The sequence below is a fragment of the Neopelma chrysocephalum genome, unplaced genomic scaffold (genome assembly GCF_003984885.1).
Source record: "Neopelma chrysocephalum unplaced genomic scaffold, ASM398488v2 Primary Assembly neopelma1_23, whole genome shotgun sequence".
Lineage (NCBI taxonomy): Eukaryota > Metazoa > Chordata > Aves > Passeriformes > Pipridae > Neopelma > Neopelma chrysocephalum.
The window spans coordinates 34,918,232-34,937,933 of NW_020897691.1; the positions used below are offsets into that span (position 1 = coordinate 34,918,232).

A 19,702-nucleotide genomic window follows, 5' to 3' on the forward strand; every position below is an offset into this window, starting at 1 on the left:
TTCACAGAAATTAAGTGGGTACATGGACTTACAGCCACAGTGCTACTTCCTCCACTGGTTTATGAGAAATACAAATATCAAGCAGCTAATAACTACAGGAAGCTTTGCATTTGTATTGCTGTAATGGATAGAATTATGTAGACACCAGATTCTCAGGTCAACTATCAAGCACTCTTTACAGGAGAGGGGGTAAAGGAGCATTATTGAAGGACATTCCTGAGGTAAAAAATGTGAAGATCACAAGTAATTTCACATGACACCTGCAAACTTCAGGCAAAGCAAGTTAAAACAAAAATATGAAGATGAATCTTCAGTTTGTGGAGGTCAGACTAGAAAACAGTTCTTCAGAGGTAGATTACTGCTAACTTGTTACAGCTGAGATTATTAGACAGGATCTCTTGATGCTGCAAGTTGGAATTTCTTATTTTCATAGAGGAGTTAGAAGGTCATTTTCAACAGTCTTAAGTACTTGAAATAACTAGAAGTTACTATTTAATACCCAGAGCACAATTAGAAACAGTTAACATCACAGATAAGATTCTGGGTGACTGATGAAACCTGTATTCAGAACTGAACAGTTTGAAGGGGTTAGAGCTCCAATACTAACACAAGTTTTCCCTACTTGGGTGACTTTGGGGGATATCAGCATTGTCAGAGCTTTGAGGGTAAACTGCAGCTACTATTCCTGAAGGACTAAATCACATGAACTCAAGGAATCTTCACTTATGCTGGTTGCATCCGCTTAGCAGTGACATCAGTAGCCACCAGCTTCTGATCTAGGTTACTATCCAGATACATGCCTCCTTTGTTTTAAGAGACAAACCTCACCTTGAACTCTCAGTCTAATTAAGTACCCTAAATGTATGCCAGTTGTTTACTTAGAAACAGGAGCTGTCTGAATTCAGAGGACTATTTAAAATATTTAATGCTGAAGAAAAAATACAGGTTAGATGAAGATGGCAAATTTTTGTGTTCATTTAGAAAAAGTTTTAGCCTCAACAATAGCATAACCTTTGCATTTGGCTTTGTCTGACATACTGCTTCATTTAAAACTACCAGTGTGCTAACCATGGAGATGCATCCCCTACAAGGGCAAAGCAAATCTAAAGTAAATTAGGACAATAAGGACATAAATCTATTTCAGAATTAAACCATTTGGTACCAAAAGGCATGAAAACAGTTAAGGGTAGAATTACTGGATCATCACTGCGAACAATTTAAGCGAACTTTTATTGAAGCGTTAAGTTGTGGTACAGATATTTTTAAATGATCAAAGTCTAACACCACAGAAATTATAAACACCATACTCCCCCCCATCCTGATCACCCAGATAGTTCAATAACCCATTCAAAAGCTTTCATTTTTATATCCGAGGCTTATGCTTCTTTTTTTAAAACATGTATTTCAGTATTACTTGAAAAGGGAACCTCAGTCTACTTAAAGGACCTCAAGCCAACCAATGTCAGATCAATTGGGACAATGTAAGAACAAAAAACCACAAATATTGGTCCTCAATATTAACACCAAAAAGCTTTAGTGCCATTTACAGCATGTAATTGATAATATTGGTAAAGAACATCAATAATATGCTTAAAATATAAAAAAAATCCAAATGTTCCAACCACTTGATTTCTAACCAAGTAGACTTCAGTTTAGAAGCACTGAAAAAGTGCTTCATTTATAAACATGGAAGGAACAAAAAAACCATTGCATCAAACCAGAAAGAGTCAAAACATTGCAAGGACAATGGGGGGGGGGAAATCTCAATTTTGTAGTTAACACGCTGGTCTCACAGCTGTTAAAATCCCAGTATTTGCAAACACAGCTGAAAGGGTGCCAGCTCTTTAAAGCCTGCATTTTAGTCAATACCCATTGAAGTGACTTATTCATGCTCCATGACTAGCATTCTACTTCACTGCTGTCCAGATGTCCCAGACAGTTCTTGTTCTGTGCCTTCACTTAATGCCCTCAAGTCAAAGTAAGAGGAACCACTTTAGCAATTAGGAGGAAAAAACAGATGAAGTCACAACACTCAAATACAACGTAAGTCACATGCACGACTATGTCACAGGACTGTCACGAGATACAGGCATTAGCTTTGCTTGGAACAACAAAACAAAGAGACGCTGGACCAGTTTAGAAGCACTCTTTACAGTTAGGAGTAGTAGGTCACAGGTTTTACTGAGAATAATCAAAACCAACCAACACATCCAGACTGGCAAATTCCACTCCTCCACTACATCTACCTGCCAGTGCTCAAAAGCACCAGCTTCTTAGTCTGACATAACGGGTGATTAGGACAGAAAATGTCTGGTGCCAACATGAACTTGCACTTTGCAAAGCTGTCACACAACTATGCCAAAGCACTTGCATTCTGGCTCTGCTCTTCACCTAATCAAGACTTGGACCTTCTTCAAATTCTGTCATTGTGTGACAGCTTGGGGTTGTGGACAGGTAAATGAGCATTAAGGCAAGACAAATTTTAGCCTGCACTAGTACCGATACCCAAGTTACTAAAGGTGAAAGACCAATGTATTAGCCCAGTGCTACAAGTACAGCTGAGCAATTTCCTATAAGCTTTATTAGAGCATGAAAAGTCAGTCTGATTTAAAAATAAATCAACCACCACCTGTAGTAGCAAAACAATTTGTAACTGTTTTAAGAACTTTCTCCAAACATGAAAGTGTTAAGAATCAGTTTCATTAGAAATCATAGAAGTTTGTCAAAAACTGTTTTAGACTGAAATCACAACATAGATGAAAAAAAACCCCAAAAACAGAGCAACAATTTAACAGAGAACTGTCCCCAGTGAGTAGGTTGAGGCTAAAGTCTAATGAGGACGAAAGCCTTGTCTGTGGGGAATTTTTGGTGATACCTGGAGAAAAACTATATTGTGTGTAATTCTACCTGAATCATTTTTACAAGTGTTGTAAAGTTTCATACAGTAAGATTTTTCTACATGCACTTCAATTTCACAGCAAGAGTGGCATAGAGTACCTAAACACAGAAGAGAGCATTCATGCAAGATATCTAACTCCTTGATATAATAATGCATACAATTCAAAATGGTTATACTAAGATTACACCTAGGGCTTTCCAAAACTACAAGGTGGTGGGAGTGGAAAACATGGCCCCCTGAATCATTAACTAGAAAGCAACCACCACCTTCTATATGGGATTTCTTTTTGCGCTTTTTCTTCATTCTTAATCAACTGTGCTGTTGCTGGCGATTTTTTGTAAAACTGGTAAAAACAAAATTATAATCACTGAATTGGGCAATCTGGTGATCAAGACGTTTAAACCCTTCAATCTTCTGGGCAGAGGAAAACACTGTGCGACATTTAGAGCTCTAGAAAACAAAAAGGTAAAAGTTATTTTTAAACTGGCATATAAAGGTGGACTAGCATACCATGTATTTCATATGTAGTTCTCGTGATACTTATTACCAACATGCTTCAAATCTGTGCCTGACAGCGCTGCAGGAAGTTTCATTCCCAAGCAGCGATTCTGCTCCCTACATGTGATGCTGCAAACCATTACAGGGGATAGAGCACCTCTCCTACAGAGACCGAACTAAATAATCTTTAAGGTCTCTCCCAACCCAAAATATTCTATAGTTCTATGACAGCTGGCAGCATCACCATTAATAGCAGCAGTTCTACAACTGACAGCTGCAGGCAAATCCAGAAAAGTGCCAAAGCAAGAAATTATGCCCATAAAGAAAGGCACAGGAAGTCATTAGAATACTGAGACTGGGCTGCCTCATCTTAGTATTTCTGAAGAACTCTGGAGATCAGATTTAGTACATGCCAAAGCAATAGCGAAGAGTATTTTTACTTTCTGAAGAACCTACCATCCCAATATAAAGGCAAACTGGAAACTTAATCTCCGCTAAAAATCCCTAGCTTTGCTTTATTTGTGTCTGTGTGCATTTCATAAGCTGACAAGCTAAAGCAAGAAAACTCACCTGATTAACAAAGAGGGTTGTCACAAATTTTCCTGGCTTGAAAACCTCTACAACTTTTCTAATCAGGTCATCATAAGAGGTCTGACTTATGTTTGTTTCAAAACTAACATAAGAAAACTCTGGTTCTGGAGTGATGTGAATAGTCCAGTAAGTTCCCTGAAAAAAAAAAGTATTGTTATCACCAAATATTTATTAATTATCAGTATGTTAATTATCAATGAGTGTAAAACTTACATCCGATTTCATCCCATTCATTGAATACCCACAAGGATTGAACATTGTAGCATCAATAACAGAACCTGGTATCAGGTCACGAATTCCACTCATCTGAAATAGAAGTTAGAATTAAACAACTCAGTTTATGATACATCCTTACACTTGTTTAGATTTTACTCAAAGGTAGAACCAACATTTAGGGGCAGGACATCAGAGTTCTCCCAAGAACAAGTCAGTTTGATTATTTGTACCACTGTAGATGAACTTGCTTTGCATCCTGTCACCAAATAACTTGTACGCAGCTTGTCACTCAGTTATTTATTATGCTGCCTCTTACAGAACCAAGCTGCATACATCCAAGACAAGGGAAAAGCTTAGAATTCTAAAACAATTGCTTTTGCTGCTGAAATGGCAAGTGGAGCTCCTGTTCAACCACTGTCCAAAAAGTGAAGGCTATTTACATTTACTCCAGAGTAAGGATATACTACTTTATACTCTAGAATAGAAGTGCAATCCCAAGCACTTCTAAATCCCACATAATACCTGAGGTACATCCAAATCTCAATAGCAAATAAGAGAATCAAAGCCTAAGACAGAAAACAAGATGAAGTCAGTGTACTTGTCAGAGAAATTTGTTCATGTCATAGGACTTCCCCATTTGGAAAAAGGGGAAAAGGAGGCATAACCATCAAGTTATGCTTAGACCCCAAGTCTGCCCTTCTCCCCATCCAAATGGCTCCTTGATTTTGATACCTAGATAACCTTTGGATTCATTATCTTTAGTCTAAGACTTACTCCTCATAATCCACATCCTTCAGTCAAAGTTACTCAAACTGTGGTTTTATTCCTACTCCTCCATTTTTCAGAGTAAAAGCTTTCAATCATCCAAAGCACTCACTACATATTGCTCCTTTCAAAACACTAAAGCAGGGGCATTGAAAATGTGAAGTTATGTTCCCCAAAACATTCTAGAGTTAAATCCATTTTACTCCTAAAGCATTAACCTGACATTTTCTATTAAATCTTTCCTACCACAAAATAAGCCTTCTATTAAATGGTAATTAAATGAAGCATTTTGTTGCCCAATTTCCACCATTCCCCAAAATTATTAGTTTTCAAGCAAACATACACGAGTGACATCATTTGCAGTAACACCATCTTTCATGTAGAACTGGTCCATAACTACTGGGTCAAGCTCACTCATCAGAATTTCCAGTGTCTGATCAGGCTGATTGGATATCCGACTCTCTGGGAAATCCAGAGTGTACAGGTACCTATGGAAAATACAAATCACATATTTAATATATATTAAAAGCACCAAGTTATGTTCTACTGTAAGCCCCAAAGACTTCAAACTCTTCACATACATACCAGCAATCAGAATTCATACGCCCCATGCAATAAGCTGCTCCATCTAGACAAGACAAAAAGTCTCCAGTTAATGCATCACAGATGAACATTTATGAAAAATATTATATTCATCTCATATTTAAAGACAGAAGTTTTCACAGAACCCCATGAGGTTCACTGATACAGTCAGCATCTGTGTCAAATAACCAGGCATTTAGCTTCAGGAATGCGAAGTTAATCAGAAAAGGAGGTTCCCTCAGAAGCAGGTCTGGACACCCCAGCTGAGAGCCTACTAGCAGGAAATTCAGATTACAGCTTTTGCTATGCACAGAGAGAAACCCTGGTACTCTTAAGCCTCTATTAAATACATTTATGATTTGCATTTATTTTCAAATAACTCAGATGAGTACCACAGCTTCCATGTTCCTTCAAAAAAAACTTGTCTGCCAGTATTTAAAGTTTAAGATTCTTCTTGTAAGTTTTAAATTTTATTAAATGTTATTAAATGTTTAAATTAAATTTTTGGCACAGTGACTTCTCTGAGAAAAGCCCACATTTTTCTTCAGCGTATTAGTTTAAATTACTATCCTAGCTTTTGAACAGGGCTTTTAGGGTTAGTGAAAGCTAGATTCTGCAGAGTGATTTACTACACTCTGTTTAGAATTCTGAAGATGACCTCAGTTAACACAAGGTGCTAAATGTCAAGCTTACTATGATTTAAATTTTGATCTTGGCAAGCTAGTGGCAGAAATTCAGTAAACAGCTCTTGATTTTTATGCAAGGACTGCTGAATGCAGCCTGTATTTATTGTACTGCTTGTCACTTCTCACATAACATCAACCCTTCATACAAGCTGTACAACTTTGCTGAAGTTTCATGAACTTACTTGGGAAAATTTCGTTAAGAAACTCTACTTCTTCCTGGAAATTCCTATGTGGGTACTCCTGGTGGGAAGGCTTCATGAAATTCTTACGTGAATAAAAGAAGCTCTGAAAAAATAAAGGTGCATCTCAGATATTGAATATATCCACCCATGTCAAATCTAAAAATTTAGAAAAACACAAGCATTTATCATAAAGTTTTACAGGACCTAAAGTTTTTACTGTCAAAACACTGCTACTTTTATTCCCATTTCAGAGGCATATGGTTATTCCTATCCTAATTTCTAAGCTACAGGAGACAGCTTACTTCCAAACTTGTTTTCCACTAGAAAACTCCAGTGACTTCAGCACTGACAGCATGGGCACAGAAGTCTTTCACCCTTAAGCAACTCATCACAATAGCATTTGACAGTTCACACCCGTTAAGAGGCAAACAGAACGGTAAATGCTACAGCAGAGCAATCTTATATTACGATCTTCCCATTATGGGAAGCATACATAAATGTCAAAGTTCCAGAATATTTAATAGAATCAGTGAATTTGAAATAGTGGTAAAAAAGGTTTGTGTACATTCTAAGGAAGATGCAACATTTTTGACACCTTACCTGAATTGAGTCAAACCCACTGTACTCCCTAGCAAGCTCCAACAAGGGAACCAGTGCTTGCAGTAAGAGGGTGGTACCACACGTCTTCAAAATGAAACGTCTCTTGGAGACAAACATGCTACTCTCACTGTAAAAAAGGTGTAAAAAATATATTAAGTGCTCTACATAAAACAATGCAGGAGAACAATCCAGCTCTTGGTTCTTATCCCCACCAAATGTGTTACTCTAAGTGAGTATTCAGCATATGGTACATAAACATGTTTGGCAAATGGACCAAAACAGTAGATTTCAGCTAACATTCAAGAGCAATTATGATTTCCCAAAACAAATACTTGCTCCAAGCATGGTATTATGGACATACCCCACTACAGGAAGACATAATACATGTATTAGACATCCTCAAACTATTTGAGAAATACAAACATGCTGTAAAGTGGGTACACAGCATAGACATTGAATTTAATGTCTTAACCCTGACAAAGAACAAACTTGTAATCTTTCTCAGCTGACAAAGCCTATGAGAAGGTGAACTCAAATAAGGCAAAAGCCTTAACAGAATTTAGTAAGTTGTCTGGCTGCATCTTCTAGGAAAGCAAACTAGAAAGAGGTAAATTAGCACCAGTCCACAGGAACATGAAGTCCAACTATGAGAATATAGGCACAGCTATATGATATGCCTGTAAAGATACAGAAATTAACTATACGTAAACTAAGTCAGATACTTAACTGCAGTCCCACTAAACTGAAGACAGGCATTGATACTACATCCAGAATATTTAAACACGCTTAACAAGGATCTTTTCACCAAGGAACTGAACAATGGGAGTAAAAATTAGCTTAAATAATGCAATTTGGAATGCTGTTTACAAATTCAAATTCAAGACTATATTTCATCCAAGATGCAGTGTACCTAGCTACGCTCTTTTCAGAATTTTGTTGAAAATACAAGAAGCTTGAAGAAATAAGACTTCAGCACAGTTTCTTTGACTAGTTTGCTCTTAAGCCCAACCTTGCCCTCAAGACAGTCTTTCAGAGTACAAAAGCTTCAGTATTTGTAATCTGAAGTAGAGAATGTCAAATGTATCTCTAAAGTTCTCATAGAAAAAGCAAGAAAGTATTCTGCAAGATGAAAAACACATGGCGAAAGTAGTGTCCTTACAACTAACTGCTGGACAACACAAAAACTCCAGGATTTCAGGAAAGCTACATTTTTATAGAAGTCCTTAGCTCAGATGCAAGGGTTGTTCCATATTATCTGCAGTCAAAGCCAATCTACTGATACAGTTTTTTTGCTGATCTATGAGTGACACCTATATGCACTATTCTGCTGAAGCAATACTAAACCTCTTAACTGGGGAGCCTTATTTATCCCCCGGACAAAATTCAGTGATCAGGCGCAGAACCACCACAGCTCCATCAATCTTTTCAGTTAGAGGAAAAAAGGAACAGTGGTAACTGTGAAGACATTTCCACCTCTGAACAGAAGCATGAGAGTACTGTGATTAGCAGACCCCTGTGAGCTGTAGCCATCAACAGCAGCATATTAACCCAAAATTGGTCCCATATGACAGCTTTCACTTTTCTACCCTTTTAAGAGACTAAAAGAATGAGGTAGTGGCTTACCTGAGTACATAAGCTTCCTGCTTGTCAGTTTTTGTCACACTTATGATCAAACAATGCACATTCTCCAGAAGTTTGTCCCACTCAATCCTGTAAAGGAATTATAGAAAAGGACAAACAACAGGTTAAACAAACCAAAGCATGCTGGAGCCCCAGGTAAAAAGTAGCCCAAACAAGATTAGAGCTCTTGTCTTGAGTTACTGGATCTGAGAGCATAAAACAGGAAGACTTCTTATATAGGGACTGTCTATAACAGTAACATCCAATTTCTTAGCTCTCAATGGCTAAGTATTCATCAAAAGCTGTTACTGTAGTCTGCTGCATGCAGACAACTGCCAAACAGCAACCCTAAGCTTCTAACTAGGGGAGTCAAGATAACCTTAAATCCTGCTTCCCACATGTACAAAGATAAGTTATAGCAATTAATTTTAAGGTATGCTTTAGGCTGAACCTCCATGCACTTCAATCAGAAGTCATTGGCAACTACTTGAGTAATAAACCAGCAAGTTAGCATTAGCATGTTTTAATTGACCAGCATAGAGTCAAGTTCCTAATTTAGCTGAAAACCATCCCTAAAAACTAACAGATTTCAATGGCCTGAATTCCTCTTTGATCAATCAGGATCACAGAATTTCTTCTACCTCTAGAAGATACAGAAGACTTAGAGTAAATAGAGTTTCAAATATTATACTTAAAAGAAAATAAACCAAACTATTTTCATACAGGGCAAGTTGAAGCCACAGTGCTAGATTTCAATATAAATGTAAAAGTTTAATATTTCAATTCTTTGCTGTCTAACATTATTCATTCTACAAGGAATTTGAAAAAAAAAAATCAAGGGGCTCAAATTAAGCCAAAATATTTCAAGTACTAATCAGAAAGGACAGACTTGCAAAAAACTACTTTAGTTGTCAACTTTAGTCTTGTGTCTACATCAGATTAGTAGAATCCAATATAGTCAATTTTGCTATAAATAAGACAGGAACAAATACAGCATCCTGACGTCACATAATACAAGACTGCCAGCTGTCCTACTTCTCCCATCCCTCCCTTCTCACAGCATGTTCCACCTGCAGGTTGTGCTGGCTCTTGTTCCCAGATCTGTCACGAACCAAGAGATTTACTAACCCAGCATAAAACTAAGCTACCCATCAGCAGAGTTGGAAATGCTGCAGGACCCTTTGCTGGGAGCACGAAAGAAGTGACAATTTTTCATCTCCAAGCAAGCTTAGTTTGCCCATACAACTGTCAGCATAATCCATCCTCGGGAGTCAGATCTCTCACCCTTTACTGACACCACAAAAGCCCTGTAGTTGTACTCCAGGACAGAGCACTCACTGTTAATTCCATTGGCAGGCTTCCTCCAGCAGCCACCAATCTTTCCCCTTAGAAAATTGGTCAGTTCACAAAGTCAAAGTTTTAGATTCTGCTGTAAGTATAATTAAAATATCCAGATGTTTTTCAGCTTTTCTAAACACTCCAGCAAATAAATGCCTTAATTTCTCCCTCAATTCTCTAATTCAGGAGAATGACTCCTGAAACTGAGTTCTGTACCTTTACTACTGATACTCAGTATTACACCAGAATAGTATATTTATACATGATTCAACCAGAACACACTTAACTTACAGACTCACACTATAGCCTCCTTTTAAATGAGACTGAAGCTATTAAAAATGAGTTTAAGAAAATCCTACACATTTTAAAAGCACTCACAATTCAGAGCACATCTGAACAAGCTTACAAATTCAGTGATATAACCGGATACTTAAAATCAAAGTGAGGTTTACCCTACCACCCCAGTTAGTGACCCTTGATGAAATACTCTTCTGCAACTATAGACATGACAGCATAGACACTCAAATCTGCACATCAAATTAAAAAGGTTATTTTTAATGCTCATCTCAAGTCCCACAGATTTATTCAGCTCTATGCTTATGTCACTGACTGGATTTAGCTCTGTTCTTAATACTCAAGTGTATATGAAAATGCAAGTGGCTGCTCACCTTGAAAAACCTGGTAAATGCAAGGAGTAAAACATATATATTATACCTATTTTAAATGCTCCTAGGAAAAAAAAGAATCACACTTTCACTGACAAGAATACTGAAGGATTTAGTTTTCTCTGGCTGCAACCCACCAGCGCAAGTTTGCCAGCCTTAATGTTTTCCCTTTAACATCCTATTACATTCTTCCTGTGAATTGAACTAGGTAACGTTTCAAATTGTTCAAATCATTCTAGCACTGCTACTGACAACATTTCATCTGCCATTAAAGAAACACCCAGTGTCTGACATAGCATTTATGAAAGGTGACGAAGAGTTCCCTAATGCTGAGCTGCACTAACCCCATATGTACATTACTACAAATCTGATTTTGTACTTTCCTAAGTATTAATGGGCATGTAACTATCTTAGGCTTTGCAAGAGCATACGTCTCAGCCTTCACAAGCTTCTTACCTGGTCAGACAGTCAAAACCTCAGCTTTATGCAGACAAGTGACACTTTTAAGTATCACTGTAGTGCAACTCCACACACACATTTCAGGGAAATGGCTTGTTTAAGTTTCAATCATATTAGCAGAGGAAAATGTACGAATTTTGGTCTTCAAGTAGTCCAACAATGAGAGGTCAGTACAGCATAGTATCAACAACATAATATTGCATGTTAAGTCCAAAGCCCACCATGCAAAGAAAGTCCCTAGTTATGCTTGTTAGTACTACAGCTGGTATTTAGGGACCTTTGCTCAATTCTTCACTGTTATACAACAGAAACCACAGCTAAGCATACACTAAATGTTATGTGTTCAGCCTTTACACAAATAAAGGGCAAGTTCATAATTTCATGATTAGAGCAGCACCAAGGAAAAAAACCTGCAACTTGAAACAGACAAGATGCCAGGTTTGCTTTCGATGCATACACAGACTAACAAAGGGTTGCAGCACCCAGGATGAGACTTGGGAGAAGTTTTGCAGATACTGGCCTGTATGTATATGCATTTTAAAGTTAAGTACAGAAAACTAAAGAAAGGCTGGATTTGATCCAACATAATCTATTTAAACAAGATGACCTTAGTATTTGGCATGTTCCATTGTTTAAAGCACAGCTAAGGAAGAACATCTGGGACTACTTTGTACCAAGCAGATTAAGCTCACAATAAGTCTAACTCTTGCATTTCCTCCTTTTTTAAAAAATCTGTTTAATTATGTAAGCATCACTAGTGTGTCTACCCACACTTAATGTAGAAACAAAAAAAAATCCACCTTAAAAATAGTATTTCAATGGTTATGAGTACATGTACTGCAGCTATGCAAATTTTTTGTCAAGTAAAAATCAACAAAATTAGTAACTGAAATATTCGAGAACACTACTTATTTCATTACTGAGTTAAGTTTGAACTTGGAAGCAAAGCCTCCAACTGAAAGAGGAAAAAAAAAAAAAGACTAATTCTCAATAAAATGCTATCATGGGCTTCTGCTCTTCAAAACTCCCTTTTCAATGATCAGTGTGCATGGCATTACTATTTCCTAAATTATTTTCCATAGCCAGACATCAGGACAATCACAGTTTGGAAACTGCTGTCCTATACTCAAGCATAGTAGAGTATGATCTGTGAGAGTCATTGGCAGCTCTCACTGGAAGCAAGTTCTGCAGCAGATCTGCAAAAACGCATTTGAAACCAGCTTCTCACTGTTGTGGGCTTATTGACCGCTTCATTGCAAAACTTTAAAATCCCATTTCTCAAGTTTCAAATAACTGCCACTTATTTAAAGTTAAATTAGTTTCTCCAATGGGCAAGCATATTGCATCTTAAATGGCTGCACATTCTCAGAGAATAGCAAATGTAAATGAAATACATCTACTCAAGTGTGAAAAACTGTACTTGCTTCAATGGTAGAAAGTTATGTGTTCTGTATCTGACTAGTCAAAAGAAAAAAAAAATCAAGTTCAGCAATCCACTCCTCTACCTATATTGCCATATTTAGTGCCTTATCAACAGACTTGTTACCAAAGTACAAATAACTCCCATTAAAATTGTCAACCAGGTATATCAGTAGGGAAAAACTATAACAACTGAGAAGTATCCTTATTTCAGGAAGTATGCCTAAAGTCTGTAATAAATAGTCAACAGTGCCTCACAACCAAGTCCTAAACCATTATGTTTGCTCCTTTATTTCATACTTTGCTGGAATAAAGAATGAATAAGCTATGAAGCATGTTTTCCTTGCCAGATAAAAACCACGCTTTTGAACACAAGTTATTGGCCTCTAAGCTTTTACCTTCAGGGTAATAGTTGTTCTTAATGCAAGTCAAGCCTATCAGGCACAATACTGCTGTTTCATGCCAACTGGGAAGCTGCTAACAGCAATTTAAAGAGATAAAGAACTACATCAAGAACTTGTTCCTATCAGCAATTAATAGCCTCCACAAGCATGCCATCCCACGACCCCAGTAACAGCACTTTGCCAAGGCAGCCAGACAGCACTGGGAGGAAAGGATGTTTTGCAGTAGTATTTCTTAGGAAACAAATCATATGGAACTCCTAAAGACAGCTTAGGCCATATACATACTCTTGCATAGCTTTTCATTAAAATACAACAGCTGACAAGTCTGTAGTACCAAAAGTTATAAGCACTTTAATCTTTACTGTAAGACTTTTTTTTAACATCAAGCATTCAACTGCAGAGCAACCTTTTCTCCCCTCACCTGTTACCTACTAAGTATTTTTAGGAGCCACAGATATATCAATTACCTCATTAGCAGGCTCCAGTTAAGTAGGCTAGGCTGAAGAGACCTAGCTGAGACACAGGAAAGCTGACCGGTACAGTACGGACCACAGAAGTCACAAGCTTTTTAAAGCACCTCCTCATGTATGAAAGCTCATGTATTTCTCTGTAGACAGCTGCACGTGAAGTACTTTCTATGAGAACTAGAATTTAGTTTATAAATTGCTGTTTAAGATAGATTACCTTGAACCACATTCACAGCCTGAGTTCAGACTCAAGGCACTGGCAACTTGATAATTTTACTTCAGCAGTATCTGTGAGGTGCACAGAAGTGCCACACCCTCTATATGCTCTTGGCACAGATATACAGAGAGACTGTCCGCATCCCCCTTAAGTTGAAGAAACTCTCTAGGGACATGCATTTAATCTAGAATTAAAGTCAGGCACCTGAATGGAAAACTGCATGCACATCAAAAGTGATTCTATGCAGCACTCCTCACAAAATACTTCTTACCTAGAAGGTCCCAAGCCAACTACTTAGAGCATCATTTCCAAATGAAACCAAGATATTTCAGCAATGGCACAAAGATAACCACAGACACTGCTTCGAAGGCTCCATATTTCTCCTGTTGAAGGCCTTATATCATTACTGCAGCTACAGCAGTGTACATGGAATAGGGACTCCATCCTTTACATCTGAAGATATTTGATAGATATTCCCAAGTCTTTCACATCAAAGCACAAAACATACATGACACCCAAGATGTTTAAGAAGCATGAGCCCCAGCAGGTACAGCAAGAATTACAAGCAACATTCAAGGCCACTTCGAGTGTAACCTTCTCCAGAAGGAACATACTGTAAAAGGCAGCAACTCTACCATTAGCCTCAAATCTTCCCATTCTCTTGGCTGCATAAACAGCCATTAGGGAAGCCCTTTGGGGAATACACCAGCAGCCACATATTTTAATAGGATGCTCTCCAGAGTCCCACTAAGGGACCAAGCAGAAAGTGACTTAACAAATTCTTTAGCAGTTTCAGTGGTAAGGTAGGAAAACATCAAGTCTTCAACGTAAGTCTTCACTGCCTGCAAACAGTATCAGAATCAGTAGTAGTGAGTGCAAAAGGGCTTATTCCCTTTGTGTGAAACCATTCTTTAATTACAATTGTGAGTTACAAGCAAGCACACTTTACCTGTAATTTTGAACTTGAAAGCTAAAATCTAGTTGATTAATATCAATTTTGGTGAGGGGAAGACTGCATTCTTACATGAAGTTCTCTAGATAACCTTGTATCACCCATAAAAAGCCTCAGCAAGTACACAGTGATAGAAGCCCTTATCTTAGCACAATCCTGCCTTCTTTTCCAGACTCCACTGAGTTTTGTTCCAAAGCACTGCAGGAGTAAGAGTAGAACAGGGCTCATGGCCCAGCCTCCTTGTACCTTCGCTGTTTGAGAAAAGGGGTAGATAACTCTGTTGTGGTCTTCAGGACTGGGGGAAGGGGTAGAGGTGCTTACTGCACTGCAGCAGTAAGCTGACTCAGGCTATAGGGTTCGGTACAAAGCAAATATTTACAGGACTTAGATGCCTTGACTATATGTATATGGGTGCTTGGAAGCTTTCTTGTAGCACAGGATCAAAATGTGGTATCAAGTGTGGTATCACTCCATATTGCTCATTGCTGCAGTTTTCTCCAGCTTGTGTGTTCACATAATACAGACAAATAGGAAGCAGATTAAAAGTTCATAAATAATTTCAGAGTATTCTTCAGGGTTGAATGCTTGACATATGGGCTCTTAGTACTTGCATCATTAACTTAAGGTTTCAAACTTGTGTACATTCAAGATCACAATAACCCTTGAGATGTAAAATGCATAGTTGCACATCTGAAGGAATAAACAGCTTAGTCTACTGTGGGAATAGTGATTGCACTACATAATCACCATGGAAATCCAGGGCTCGCAGCAAGTTCATCATGTTTTCAGCAAATCCTCCAGTTTTTATACATGGTTTAAGGCTATTTTTAAAAAACATGCCTTACAAAGCATGGTGAGAACGAGCACTAAAATTAAAGCCAATTATTTTGAGACCACAAAAGCGTTAACTTCATTCCACTGATGAATGTAAGCAGGGTAAGTATCTTCAGATGCTTGCCACTATTTCAACCACAAGACCTCTTTGCAGAACTCATTAGAAAGTGAACAAAAATACCCCAAAACTTAACAGCAAAGTAAAGCCCATGTTCAATACTTTTTAGTTGCAATAGTCACAGATGTTTTCTGAAATACATTACATCTAATCCAAACTTTTATCCAGAAAGCAAGCTTGCTCATAGGAGGAAATATGTGAAAAAAAAAAAAATCTTAATTGCATCAGTTCAAGAACTTTTTTTGCTGATGATATCCAGCAAAGATTTTAAAATATCTAATCCCTAACAAGCACATGGCAACATGGAAATTTTTAGCTTTGAACACCAGTTTAGTCATTCAGTAGATGAATGGCTCACATTTTGCTACTAAGCAGGTATTACAATACAAAAGGCAAGCTCAACTGGTTTGCAACTTGATTCTAATTTAGCTATTGTTCTACAGTTTCAGCTTTGATTTCAAGTTCTGTTCAACATAAACTAGCTTATTCAATCACCTCTATAGAATTAGCAATAGTAGGAGATATTGCATTCAGGTTTTTTTTCGTTTGTATCTATCAACTGCAGTAGGTAATTTAATTACAACAGTTTTCCAAAAGTCAACGTTTGTAAAACTTCATTTCATGTTAGAAACACAGTATCACTGATAATTACTGTTCGACACAGGTTAACAGTAATTTTCAGACATGCCACAGCTTCCTACCAAAGAAAGTACGCAACTTCAATTAACATCTTGTATTAAGAGCCAATTAACACAAAGATCTTCAAAGCTTGCTCACAGCTCTGAAACTGTGTTAAATACCACATGTTCAACAGTTAACAGTTTGTATCTACTCCATTAAAACTTTACAGCCATAACTAAACAACATAAAGGGACTGTCCCAGTACCTACATTGCAATTACACTAAATGCTCTTGAGAAGTCTAAGTTTGCGGTTTTGCAAACATGAGTCTGAGCTGAAAAACGGAACACCAGAGAGCATGATTGTGTCAGTGAGGAAAGCATTTGCAGAATGCCGTCTCTAAACTACATCTGCATATTCCAACACCAGCATATTAACACAGTCAAATGAGTACTTTGGGAATCTTTCACATTTAAAGTCAAACACTTCAGAAATCCTCAAGCACCTACACAGCTCCGATCTGCAAGTATTTCAGCTAGGATTTTCAACAGTGTTCCAGGATTGCCTGGACATTACCTATACAAGCTGTTACTGCTACATCACTAAGCCTCAAAGAACTATATAACCACATTTGATGATTTCCATGTTAAGCACGTTATTCGAAAAGGTCTAAACAGCTTCACAAGTCAAATTTACATGAGCAAGCTACCTCGTTACACCAACAAGTCAGAGGTAAACGTATTCTGCAGTGCTTCTGGTATGGCAGAAATGAAGCTTCCACTACCCATGAACTATTCACTGTTTTACGAAAAGGCAGTTACCTGCCCACTGGCAACTCGGATCTTTGATTAGCTAACCCTACTGATATACACACAGAGGAAATTTGCTGAAGAATACCAAAACAAAGGAAAAGACAAATGGCATATGCCTTTGAATGGTGATGCTATCATCAGTAACATATTCTAACCATTAAATACACCACGACAACCTCTTTTCCAAGCTCTCTTGCTCAAGCTCCCTGACTGAAGATCACTGGGTAAAAGTCTTATGCATAAGCAGATCTGGATACACTTGAGAACACCAGATCTTCCAGCTACCATTCAAAACTGAAAAGCTGAACAATTAACCATACTGAAAGTCAACTACAGACAAAAGTATAACCTTCAGATTTGCCCTGTTTGCTTAGGACAAGCCTGCTTTTTCCAACTATGTTAGCTGATAGAATCGACATACCATTCTTGTTGTCCCTGCAACCTCGTGCATATTTCTGCGGATTTCGCTTTGCACTCCAAGCTCTCAGCTACCATTTTCTGACACCTCCAGAACTCAATTTTCTGTACATCTACAGCTAGACCCCCTAAGTCGCAAGTCTGGGTATTCCACAGAATCACAGAATGGCCTGGGGTTGGAAGGGAGCTTAAAGATCATCTAGTTCCGGCTTTCCCAGACTGTCCCCCTATAAAATACAGTAAAGACATCTCTTGCCCGCCTGGCCCGCGAGGGTTCCAAAAGCGACCCGCGTGCCGGCAGGTGGCCATCGACTCCTACGCTAACAAAGGCGGCGCGAGCGCATTCCTGAGCGGCGGGCGGGGAGCGGCGGGAGCCGGTCTCGAACACGTGCGTCCAGAGCGGAGCGGGCCCCGGGCCTTCCCTCCCCGCCCCAGGCGGCGGCGAGCGAGGCGCCAGCGCATTCCCCAGATGCCCATTGGGTGACGGGCGCGGGCCCGGCCCTCCGCGGCTCCCCGCTCCCATTGGCCTCGATCCTCAATGGGGAGAGCCACGGGAGCGGCCGCGCGGCCCGGGAGCGCGGCCAGGGGACTCACGTGTAAACCGCGGCTCCAGCCATACTTCTGGGGAGGAGGGGGCACCCCCGTTCCCAGCGGCTCCCTCACTTCGGTGCTTCCCACGCCACAGGGAGATACGGGAAGGGTCCCTGTCTATCGCCTGTTTCCCTCCGCGACAGCCGCTGTATGGACCTGTCCGGCTACGCAGTGCCGGAGGTCGCCGCCAAACCGGCCATGTGAGGGAACCACCAATCCTCGCCGCGATAACCAGAGGGATCGCCCTTCCCAGGTTTCATTAACTGGGAACGAGATTCCTGGGCCCCCGCTCCCCGCAGTGCAGCGCAGGCAGGGTTTTCCCGAGCTTTCTCATCCCGCCGCCGCCTGTGCGAGCGGGGCCAGCCGCCGCCGCAGCGCGGTGGGCGCCGCCGCCGTGCCCCCGGCCGGGAGCAGCACTGCGACACTCCCGCCTCGCCCCGCGGGCGCTCCCGGCCGGCAGCACACGCCCGGCTCTCCGCTCCCCGCCGCCGCCACATGTTGCCAGCAGGGACCGCGCGGGGCTGCACGAGGTGGCGGCGCGGAATGGCTTCCATTCCCGGCACCCCCGCCTCCCGCCGGCAGCCAGGACGAGAGGAGGCTCCCTGCTCGGGGGTCTCTGGAGGGCGGCGGAAGGTCACCCCCAGCGGGCAGATGCCGGGACTGTCACCGGGGGAGGGAGAAGGCGGCCGGCAGCGCCCAGCCCCCACCGACGGCCACCCCGGAACCTGCCTCCCCCTGGCGCGGCCGCCATCGCCCCCCCAAGCGCCGCCACACCCGGGCCATTCAGGGACCCTCTCGCCCCCCAGGGGCAGCGCTGCCCCCGCCGCCGCTGCTGACCCCCGCCCCGACCCCACCCCGCGCCGGCCGTTCGCGGACCTGGGTATGGTGCGGAGATCGCCGGACCCCTTGCTCTGGTGCGGCTCCTGCTGCGCGGGCTGCTGCCGGGCGAACCACACCTCCAACAGCTTCTCGGTCCCTTCGAAGAAGTGTGCACCGCTCTCCTTCATGGTGAGACAACTCGGCAACCAACAACCACAGAAATTAAACGACAACCAAACTGCCGCCCCCGGCCGCCACCGTTCGCTGCTGCTGCTGCTGCACGGGCCGCGCTGCTGCCGCCGAGTCCCAGTCCGTCCCGGGAGGGTTTTACCTTCTGGGGGATTTGCTTAATATTAATTTAAAAAGAAAAAAAAAGAGGATAAGTAGAAGAAGGAAGGATTTTTTTTTTTTAAACGGGCGAAAACCACCCGGAGTGCGCGGCGGCGGATGCGGCGTGAGCGTGTGTGAGCGGGTTACAGTCCGAGCGGGGGTGCGGGCAGGCGATGCGGTTCGGTTCCTTGTAGTCCGTGTGTTCCCCTGTTACAGAGAAGAGCGTTGAGCGAGCGCTAGCTAATGTCGCCGGCCATACTGTGTAAGCGAGGGGCCAGTGCGCACGCAGCCGCCTTTATACGCCGCAGGTACCCGCATCACTCGGGGTGGCGCTGCACATTGGGCGGCCGCCGCTCGGGCCCGCCCTTCTCTGCTTCCCATAGGGCGGCGGCGACGCTCGTCCAGCCATATGCCGGTTCACTCGGCCCCTCCCGTTGCAGCTCGCGCGCCCGCCCGCAGGGAGCGGGAGATGGAGCGCGGGCGGCGGCGCCGGGGCCGGGGCCGCGGGTGTGGCGGCCGCGCCGCCATGGGACCGCGCCGCCCCCGAGGATGGGTGGGAAGCTCGGCCTGTGGTCGGCAGTGAGCCATCTGGGGAGAGGGG

General features: G+C 41.3%; 1 protein-coding gene across 1 annotated transcript; it reads right to left on the reverse strand.

The window, feature by feature from the left end:
• Positions 1-1,202: 1,202 nt before the first annotated feature.
• Positions 1,203-19,007, reverse strand: AMD1 (adenosylmethionine decarboxylase 1). The gene is made up of 9 exons (XM_027693171.1): positions 18,829-19,007; positions 8,643-8,729; positions 7,020-7,146; positions 6,420-6,522; positions 5,555-5,597; positions 5,313-5,457; positions 4,202-4,294; positions 3,968-4,123; positions 1,203-3,349 (listed from the first exon to the last, which is right to left on the reverse strand). The coding sequence occupies exons 1-9, from the start codon at positions 18,957-18,959 to the stop codon at positions 3,209-3,211; spliced, it is 1,026 nt and encodes a 341-aa protein (XP_027548972.1). The 5' UTR covers positions 18,960-19,007; the 3' UTR covers positions 1,203-3,208.
• Positions 19,008-19,702: the final 695 nt, after the last annotated feature.

Coding starts and splice junctions, on each gene's coding strand:
- AMD1 (XM_027693171.1), bottom strand. CDS start 18,959: ATGAAGGAGAGCGGTGCACACTTCTTCGAAGGGACCGAGAAGCTGTTG. Junction 8,730..18,828: donor GATCTCCGCACCATACCCAG/GTCCGCGAACGG, acceptor ATTCCTTTACAG/GATTGAGTGGGACAAACTTC. Junction 5,458..5,554: donor CGTATGAATTCTGATTGCTG/GTATGTATGTGA, acceptor TATTTTCCATAG/GTACCTGTACACTCTGGATT.